The sequence below is a fragment of the Solanum tuberosum genome, unplaced genomic scaffold, assembly GCF_000226075.1.
Source record: "Solanum tuberosum cultivar DM 1-3 516 R44 unplaced genomic scaffold, SolTub_3.0 scf00457, whole genome shotgun sequence".
Classification (NCBI taxonomy): domain Eukaryota; kingdom Viridiplantae; phylum Streptophyta; class Magnoliopsida; order Solanales; family Solanaceae; genus Solanum; species Solanum tuberosum.
This window is the reverse complement of record NW_006239380.1, coordinates 295,276-306,542: the sequence shown is the minus strand read 5'-3', so window position 1 is coordinate 306,542 and position 11,267 is coordinate 295,276. Positions and strand designations below refer to the sequence as shown.

At 30.7% G+C, this 11,267-nt stretch overlaps 1 protein-coding gene across 1 annotated transcript; it reads left to right on the top strand.

Annotated features, from left to right (window-relative positions):
• Positions 1-4,512: 4,512 nt before the first annotated feature.
• LOC102604268 (indole-3-acetic acid-induced protein ARG7-like) lies at positions 4,513-4,938 on the top strand. The gene has a single exon (XM_006363716.2). The coding sequence runs from the start codon at positions 4,513-4,515 to the stop codon at positions 4,936-4,938; it is 426 nt and encodes a 141-aa protein (XP_006363778.1).
• The last annotated feature ends 6,329 nt before the right edge of the window (positions 4,939-11,267 follow it).

Below are 11,267 nucleotides of genomic sequence, written 5' to 3'. Positions count from 1 at the left end.
CGAATGGGTCTATTTGTATATTTCGGTATACAAATGGGTCCTGCATTTGTATATTTCGTCGGTATACAAATGGGTCCCGCATTTGTATATTTCGGTATACAAATGGGATGGCAAAAAACATGAAATGTTTGCTACGAATTACAAATAAAAGAAACTATGGCTATAACATTTAATTTGAATTAATAGTTTGCTATTTCATACAATTTTCCCTATATTAGAGCTAAAAGGAAATAGATCACCCACTTTATTTTACTTTCATGTTTGACACAGAATAACAATTTTAAGTGGACTACAAAATGGTCTCTTCGTCTATATGAAATGCTAATGTGTTATGTGCCCCATTTGTCAAGATTCAAATTATACTGAGAATAAAATCGGTAGATGTTCATTTGACGCTATTAATACGAAATCAGGATTTTAATCAGGATTTTTATCAAGTAAATTCAAAATACAAAGAAGTAAACACATAAAGAAGTTTAAGAAAATTCAATAATTATTATAAATGTATAAAATATAATTATACTCATGTATAAATGGTATAATTTTCTGTTGATGAGAGTTTGAATAAACCCCTTCTCCCTGGCTCCGCCCCTAGATCATTGTTATATTACACGAACAAAGGAATTTTTAAACCAAAAATAAAATAATGTCGAATACAAACTAATGGACACCAATTAATGGAACGATTGGAACAGATTTGATCTAATGAGAAAAAAAAATGTGTACAAATAATAATGATAGTAATGGTTTTGAGAAGGCTTATGAAACTTGCTCTTAACCCAATGAAAACTTTTTTTTTTCACTCCAATAGAAGTCTTCTGTCCCTTTTTACTTGCCAAAACTTTTTAATTATTATTTTTGACAAATCAAGAAAAGAGAATACTTTTTTATCTATTATACCTTCAATTTATTTAGAGAATTATTGTTTTTGAAAAAAGTAGAACTTCTTTAATGAGTAAATTGATTTTGGAATTCTATCAATTAATATGAGTAAAATGATAAACTTACTATGTCAACTATTATTTTCTTAATAGGTATATCAAATTAAAAATGGACAAGTAAATAAGGACAGAATGAGTATAAATTGAGCTTTTAGATGTTGGAAAATTTGGAAGGTCCATTTCCATTTATTTTTTTAAAATGGTCATTATTACTCTTGTGCTCGTAAGTTAGATTTTAAAAAAATGGTCATTGATCTGCTCAACACGTTTCATAGGAATTATATGCAGTGTAGCTGTTGGGTGATCTAAAGTTCACATTGGGTTAATGTATGAGCCAATCATATACTGCCTCAAGGCTTTTTATAAAGCTCAACTAATCAATTGGTCGATGGTTAGTTTTAGGGGCATTTTTAAGTCAAAAGATAAGTTAAGGGTATTTTTGGCCTCTTTTCGATTGTATATATAATATAAATTAAGGGATAATTTCAAAAGAAATCTCTAATATTGCGCTCCATCACACTGACCCTTGTTAATTGGTTATTTCAAAGATTGTTTGATACAGAACTCACTTACTGCCAGTAAGTTACAGTTCAAATAGTCACAATTTAAGAGTGTCAAATAGATGAATCGGGCTGCAATTGATCAAGTTAAACTGACTTGACTTAATATCATCCCAAATATTACATGGGCAAAAATGGGCTGAAAATGGGTTGGGTCATGAGTCATGACTTGCCTTGTTTAACCCATTTTTTTCAAATGGTCCACCTTCCCCTACCCCACCCCTTAATTAGGTCCGCCCCTACCTACCATCCATCGAAACTCGAGCCCTTATGTTTGACTCACAACCGTGATCCCCCGCCCGATCCAACCCTGACCCAAGGCATAAGACCTGACCTCGACCCAACCTTGACTATAAACCCAAGAGGTGAGCCTTACCCCTCGACTTCAACTTGACACTCGGGACACCAGACTCGAATTGACCCTATTAACTTGAGAGCTAACCTTATTTTGACTTGGATCTGAGGCCTGACCTCAACCCACTACATGATTCCCAACTTTGACTAAGACCTCAAGTCCCGACCATAACCCAAAACCCCAACCTAGTCCCTGAGACTTAAGCCTCGACTTTAATTTGACCAAGAACCTGAGACTTGAGTCCCCACCCTGATAGGGACCCGAGACTCGACTTTGACTTTGAACCCGAGACCTAACCTAACTATGAACCCAAGATTTGACCTTAACTCGAGACCTGACTTGATCCGAGAATTAGACCCAAAACTAGTGACCTGAGCCTAATTTTGACCCAAAATTTGAGATCCGACCTTGACCCAAGACCCTAATATGAGAATCGACCCCAACTTAAGAACCGATACTTGACTTTATCTTAGAACTTGAGCCTTGATTTTGACCCTAAACTTAAAACCCTAGACCAGACCCTAACTGTAGCCCGAGGCTCGATCTCGAATCTCACTTGGGACTTGGAGACGTGATCCTGATCCGAGAATCAAGACCTGACTTTGACTCGAAACTTAAGATTTGAGACCCAACCCAAATTCGACCACTTTGAATACGCCTCTAGACTTGAGATTAAGCCTCAATTTTGATCTAAAATTGGAGATCTAAACATGACTTGAGATTCGAAACCCAACCTCGACCTGTACTAAAGATCTCAACTTGACCCAATAATCATGGATTTGACCTAGAACCTAAGACTCGAGCATTGACCCTAACCCGAGATCCGACCTCAATTTGGGATCAAAACCCTAAGACCCGAATCCTGACCCGTTAGAAAAATCAAAGTAAATCTCAAATAGCTAATCCAAATTAAAGTAAATCCTTAAAATGAACTTGAATTGTGTTAATATTGGGCTAATTGAAGATTACTTTAGAAATGGGTTATGTTAGGTGTGACTAAAATTAGTCTAATATGAAATTGTCTTGTGTCCAACTCTTAAAATATGGGAAAATTTCACTAGTTCAGGAGCCAACTACTTAGACACACTCTAGTTTGCAATATTACGAATCTTACCAGATTCTAGTGCGTCCAGATACATGTATCTAGAGATACATGGGGTAGAAATTAGGTGTAATTTGTTCTAGATACACTGTATCTACATGGATAGCCAAGAGCCAAGCTAACTCAATAAAGGAAGAAACCCTACCAAAGCTAGAAAAAGCATAAAGCTTTCCTGTTGAATGAGGCTATCTCTTCTATCGCTCCTTCCAAGTGAGCCTCTTTCATAGGAATTCCCCCCATCAGATCAGGGGGTTCCTATAGGAGCCAGGTACACTCTACCTGAAAATGAGACAGAAATGAATGCAAGACTTCGAAAGCTTGTCACATATTGTATTTGGGTATATAACAATCACTCGTCTCCCTCCCATCTTGCTCGCCACTCTCCTATGTATCTGGTATCTCATATTTATGTGAATTGCACCATATATATGTATCTAGTGTGATTCGATCGTATGTGGAATACATGATTATCTCGCTCACCTCTGTCCCTGTTTAAGTGCATCTGGTAGCAAAATATATGTGTCTAGGTATATCTTTTTTAATATATGATATGAAAATTAATTACTGATAAGATACGTAATTATTTGAAAGTACAGATAGCACAAATATGTATAATATGTATGTATGTCTTAAAATGTTAGATGAATTAGGTGGGCCATCACTTTCTGCGCCATAGACACCACTAGTCATATGGTCTGAACTCGAGCTCCTTCTTTTCGCAAGCTTTTTACTTAATTAAACTTCCTAGTGATAATTCAGCTAAGTCTTTTCTTTTTCTTTTTCGAAAAAAAAGAAGAAGAAGTAAAGAGGATAAAAGTGGGGCAGGGGTGGGGTGGGTAAGTTGGTTGACCTTCAAATTTCTGGTTAATTTTGTATATCACATATTAATTTATTAACATAAAATACATTCTCATTATAATGGCTCAATTATTTGGAGCATTTTATAGAAATATATTGTAAGTAAACATAAACATCCTTTAAACAGTTGGATGGTAATTAAATGACAAGTGGCATGACCCATTCCAAATTGGCCTCTTTGTGACATCCTAAGGTTAATCATCATAATAATAAAATGGAAAACTTTGATAATTAATTCCTTCAAGAGTTGACAATCATCACCATAGCCCTTTTACTATTATTTTTATTTTAAAAAATACTACTAATAATTCAATCTTATATTATACCATTGTTGGCCTTCGTGTGTATATATATAGTGTTACATCTACATTTATTGAAAAACTTGCCAAGAGAGTTTAATCCTTCTTGACATATACATTCTCCACTACTTCCTTCCCAATCCCCTTTTATCTCCTCTTTTACTTTTGCAACCTTTTTAAACAAAGATTTTTCCCACCGACGAATCAGTGATAAATTCGTGTACAATCTTCTTGCATGAATATCTCTTTTTTGTGTGAACTTTATCTACATGAGTAACACCATGAGGCCAAGGATGAAGGTCGAGCTTTACTTGGCTTACGATAGAGGTTAGCTTAAATCCCTAGATATAGACCATACTATATATCTAATACGTGTTTTGTTTTTCGAAAAATAACTATGGATTTGAACAAATTGGATTCAAAAGGAAAGAAAGGAATAATCCCCAAAACATGGGAGCGTTGCAAATCTTTTGGTCGAAAAAATTCATTAGAAAATAATCAACATGCCTTGACAACAAAACGGGCTAGAAAATCAAGATATCGAGTGTCTACACAAGGTTGTTTCTCCGTCTATGTTGGATCAGATAAACAAAGATTCGCGATTAAGACTGAATATGTGAATCATCCCCTCTTCAAGATGTTGCTTGATGAAGCTGAATCAGAGTTTGGTTACAATAGTAAAGGTCCTTTGGTTCTTCCTTGTGATGTTGATTTTTTTCTCAATTTATTGATGGAATTGGACTCTAATGAGGCCAATCATCATGGTTGTGGCTTCACTAGGAGTTATAGCTACTATCACCTCACTCCAACAATATTTGCCTAGTAACTCACATATTTGTCAATCGAGTTACCAAATATCAAACTTAAAAATATATGTACCATATGAACCTGTATTTTATCTTATGTTATATATACTTTATTGTAATCATCTTCGTATGTAGTATCCTTCTTCAGAAGCTTAATTATCAATATGAATATAATTGTTTGTCCTCAAGACTTCAACATATTTGTTGCCATGAGTAAACATTCCTTGTAAATCGCGGATATATTAATCGGGCTATGATATCATATCGAGTTCAAAAGTATATGTTGTTGGAAACATATATTCACAGCGGAAGCATACCAGAATCTTTCTACTTACATGAATAATAGATAACCAATATTGTTTATGCTAGACCACATAATCATGCTAGAACACATAAACATACTGAAACTTAATTTGATAAATACCTCTTGAAGCATGAACAGATACCTTCAAGCGAATCCCCAAGTTAGACAGTCCTTCAAGTGAATCTACAAGATAGCCATGGTCTTCTACAGTGATCCCAAGTTCACATCTGAACTCTCTCAATACTAGGGTGGGCAAGTATCGAATAGAAAACTAAACAATCTAGGGCTAGAATAATCCCTAATTATAGAGATTTCTTCAAAATCCAAAGAGGAGAACCGAACACACGTTATTTTTCTTCCCCCGAAAAATACACGCTAGTTTTCTTTTTATAAGAAAACTAACGCCTCTCCCCTTTTCCCTTTAGAATTAGGATTCTGAGTTCTAGTTAAATATGGGCACTGGAGGGACCACATAATTAATTACTGAGGCTTCCTATTATGGAAATAATTCCAAATAATTAATTTGAATTATTCTTACCATAATAAATTACAAATCATTCCACTAGAAATTCGTAATTGCACTCCTCTATTTATATTTTGTAATTCCCCATTAAACACTTATGTAATTCCCCATGTTAAGATTTCAGATACTAATCAATAAATTAAATTACTGACGAATTTAACTTAATGATTAATTTCCTTTAGAGCACTACTTAACTTATTTCATGTGTCGGATTCATAAATCCACTTGCAAGGTTTGACACGATGAAAACTTATAAGTTTCTCAAAAAGGCATATCAATCAATCTCTATAACGAGACATGGATTTCATCAACTAACTTATTATTTCACCAATATATATTATTATCATCCAACTTACCAGGAATATTGACCCATCTCAGAATCTCACCTTTTAATAAATCAAAACGATAATTAATATATACAGATCATAATAGTTATATCAGGATTAAGAATATAAGTACATTTAATAGTTTAGAGAATATGTTTTGTCAGTCAGTCTAAAACAACTATCTCTACTCGGTCCCGTTCAATACATACAAAATGCACTAGCACAAGAAGTTGGAACTATACCGTTCCCATAATCAAGATAAATTACCTATAATCTTGTGCTACAATCGTACCGATGGCATGTCCAATTTCCATCCTAGATTGTGAACAAAAATCTTTATACTTATAAGAACCGATGATTTAATCCTCTGTGTATAAGCTAAAACTCTACACACTAAATCATCTACTATATAAGTAAATAGACACCATAAACGAATATATGATCTATTAAAATTGAGCAAATATTTATTCTATAATAAATATTATTTCTTAACACATGGTTAATAGTATATATCCCAACATATGTATCATATATGAACTTGAGTTATATTTTATATAGAAATATTTGAAAAATTATATAATTGTGTAGTTCTTGAAATAGTAATTACATATTATAGTAATTATTAATAATGTATGTTTGTAACGTACTTAAATGTAATTCATAATGTCATGTTTGGTTGCACAAAGTATAACTACATAATTGAGTATTCTTTTATTATAAATAAAGACTAATCATAAAAACTCATCCGATTGTTACACTAAATTACTATCAATATTTTATTTTTTTTGACCTACTTGAAAATTGAAGAGTATAGTTATTTTCCTCAATTACACTCAATTTCATGCTAATCAAATAATTACTTGGTCAGACAAATTTGTCAATTGGAGTATATAATTACACTAATATCCCATTACAAGGTAGACTTTCAAAACACCTAGAGTATATTATAGTACGAGTTCAAACTTCAAACTTAAAAATGCACGCATCTTTAGAAACACATGCATAGTTATTTTCAGATTTTTTATTTGAAAAATAAATAGATATTTTTTATGCATATGTAAAAATAAAAATTTCTTACAAAAAATATAAAATTTTAAAAAGCAAGTTTATAATGGACTACAATATCAAAAATATATCTAATCACTCATTGGTTTAGGATTTAGTCTAAGAGTGTGATATGGAGACCGTCTATTCATTCTTTAGGCATTGATGGCAGTTACTATGACATTGGATGCTTAGATTTTTCTATATTTTAACAATATTTAAAAAAAAAATTAAAAAAAATAACATTGTAGTGAAAAAGAAAAAAATAAATAAATTAAAACGTAAGGGTTACATGGCTCATTATATACTCACAATATATGAGTATTTCTTTTTTTCTTAATAATTTGTGGAATAAATAGATATTCCAACCTAACTAAGCATTATAATTATAAACATTATCTTTCTATTTGTATATGTATATTTTCCTAGTGTTATCGTTTTTAAAAGACAATTATTACCAGTAATCAGCCATTATTTTTTTGTACCAATGGTAGTCAAGGATGATATAGTCTTAAACTATATGAGAACTTGAATGATGTCTCTTATCCATCTTGAACTAATTAAGAAATTCTGGCATGAAAAATAATAATAATGATAAACATGATGATGATAATAATAATTAGAATAATAATAATATTGTTATGATGAATATGCGGTAGTTGACTTGCTCCAAAAATAATAATAAAAGTTAAACATTGTGGTAGTTGAATTGCCCCTCCACCACTCATTTCTTATTTCTTCGTATTTTGATTAATAGCTTTCGTCCAACTTTTAAAATCTATTTTTTTTTTTTGCTGAAGTATACTTTTGGAAAGAGTGTTATTTTATTAAGGGGTGGGGGTAGTTTCAAATATATACAATAAAGTAATTAGTTTATAATAAATATAGTCATATTTTATTTACATAAAAAAATAGCTAAAACAAATCATTGGAAGTATGTACTGATAATACTGACTATACAATAATATAGCTTACTTATACATGAACTATACACTAACTATACATTATGATACACTCAAAAAGTTGAATATAGTATAACTATACATGAAATATACATTGAGTATATATGAATATAATAGGCATTACTAAATTGTACTTATAATGTATACCAAATACAAATAGGCATACACACTACGTAGTATATACTATCTATTATACTTATAATGTATACTAAATATAATATAACACTTACATTATATATATATACACACACACACACACACACTTCTAATATATACAAAATATACACACAATATACTATTTATTATATTAGAGCAAGTTGCTAGTACAACTTACAATACCCTTTGTACAATAATTTGTTGCAGTGTTCGTACACCACAAAGTGTATATATATATATATATATACACACAATATACTATTTATATATTAGAACAAGTTGCTAGTACAACTTACAATACCCTTTGTACAATAATTTGTTGCAGTGTTCGTACACCACAAAGTGTCATTACTAAAGTGTACAATAATTTGTTATAGTGCTTGTACACCACAAAGTGTCATTTGAATGGACACGTTAGTTCAATTTTTTTGTAGTGAACATTTGTAGCATTTTACAAATTCAGCATTTTACAAATTCACACTATTTGATAGTCCATACAATTCACACGTATATTTAATTTATTTTTTGGTATAGTACAGTTTACAATACATTTTGTACAATAATTTGTTGCAGTGTCGTACAGCACAAAGTGTCATTTCTAAATATTAGTAAAGTAAAGTAATGAAAAAGAAGCAAGTTGATGGTACAATTCACAACACCCTTTGTACAATAATTTGTTGCAGTTTGAAGCTTGCTTTCAGTGAAAGCAAAACTGACAAGGAAGCCTCATGTTAAAAAGGTTTGAAAGGGCTCTTAAAAAAGGCTGATGAACTCGACACATTTTGTGGTATTGAAATGACTTTCATTATCTAAAGTTTTTACCACAATGAACATATCATGTAATAAACTCATGAAGCTAAAATTAATGTTTTTAACAAAGTTTAAGAATCTTCTAGCATCTGTTCAGTCAAAAAATATATTGAGAAAAGAAGAGTTCACCAAGCAAATAATTGAAAAGATGAAAGAATAATTGTGTAAGGTGAGGAAGGAAATTAAGAACATGATGCATGAATTGTTGAAGGGAAAAGACGTTCTCTTTGATATTTCCTTCAACACTTCATACAACGTGTTCGTCATTTCTTCCTTACGTTACACAGTTATTCCCTCTGTCTTTCCAATTCTTTGCCTGGTTAACCCATTTTTCGCCATCATATTTTTTGATTAAACCTATGCTAGAAAATCCTAAACTTTGTAAAAACACTGGTTGTAGCTTCATGATTTGAAAACACCACAATTTTATTGTGGTAAGAACTATAGATGATCGTAGGCATTTTAATCCCACAAAATGTGTTAGTTCATGAGACTTTTTCAAGAACTTTTTCTATCTTTTCTTGTAGAAGACTTCCTTGTCAGTTTTACTTTCAATGAAAGCAAACTTCACTTCCTTTCTATTCATGGCTAAAGAGGAGGAGAAATGTGTTTGCTTGGGAGGATATCAAATGCTACATAATGTTGTTGTGTGTTTCTTTTCCTAGGATTAGCTCCTATTTATAGAGAAAATTCAGATTTTATAAATTTTTGAATAGTTTGACTTAAAGAATACTAAATTGTTGGTAGTAACTATTTTGGCATGTAACTAAATGGGGGTGTATTAGATACGAAGTTAGATCATATCATCTTGAAATATATGTAGTTTATGATTTTGGTCTTGTTCTGACCAGATTTTTTGAGTCAAACTTTTTATATCAGGAAAATAATTTAGAGGTTTGATCTGAGTAAGTAGTATATGTTGATACGGCCAATTTTGACCCTCCACAATATAAATGAATCCCCGAGCTTCTTCAATTTCAAACAATTTGAAAATAATTAGCTTTTTTATAAAGAAAATCAAAAATATTTTGAAGTCATTTTAAATGATTTAGTATTTATATTTTTTTATTAAAATAACGTATATATTTCTATATATTTATAGTATTTAATTTATATAATTTCTATCTTTTATAAATATTCGAAAGTCACTTCAAAAAGATTGCTTTTAATTGAATATTTTGTCAATTAGTTTAGTTTAATTAATAGTTTATATTTTTAAGTCAATTAGTTTATAATGAGATTATTTCTTTATTTTGTTAAGATTAGAAAGCTCGTTAATTAATTAATATTAATTTGTCTTATTTAATTTGTCACGCCTCTATTTTTCACCAACCTCACTCTTAAAAAGAAAACAAAGTTTTGAAAAAAAAGTGTTTTTCCAATTAAAGTGACTATTATGAAAAGGAATTATTTTATTTCAAAATCGTCACTTGAAATTAAGTTTTGGTGTTCCAAGTCACCTTATTAAAATCTCTAATCAAATGAAAATTGACTCTTTATTCTGTTGGTCTGCGAACTAGAAGTTTAGGTAAAGAATTATGTTGATTGAGGGGAAGGTATCAGGCATCCCTTGAGTCCCATGGTTATAGCACAATCGTTTTATGAGTTATGTAAGGCTTGAATTACATTTTGAATATATTATGTTTATGAGTTTAAATAAAAATGCTTAAGTCCCACCATCTTTGATTTATTTTAAACATATTCAATTAAACGTAAAGTTTCTCTATTATTATTATTATTATCGATCTAATCATGTTCCTAATATTTAAGTTAAATAAAAATTAATTATTAAAAATATTTTTAAAATATATCAATATAAACCAATTAATTGAAAACTCTTACTAAGATCCCTCATTAAAAAAAATGAAAATGCAAAGAAAGTTGTAGATTTGATTTTTATTTTTATTTTTAATTTTTCTCAAAAACAATAAACATGTTGTAAAATGAGAGCAAAATATTATAATACTAAACAAGTAAGGAAGACAAATTGTGATGGAAAGTATAGAGTAAAGAGTATTCTTTTATCTCTTCAAGTGAGTATTTCACAAGGGTAAAGGATACCCTTTTATAAGATTTAGAAAACACCCGTTTACATCCTTTAACCAAATATGTTAGTACAACTTTAAGACTTACATTAAATAGGTTCATTACGTTAGGTTGTTGATGAAAAGAAACATCCACAATTCAATGGTTTTATAACACACCCCCTTGGATGTTTATA

Coding starts and splice junctions, on each gene's coding strand:
- LOC102604268 (XM_006363716.2), top strand. CDS start 4,513: ATGGATTTGAACAAATTGGATTCAAAAGGAAAGAAAGGAATAATCCCC.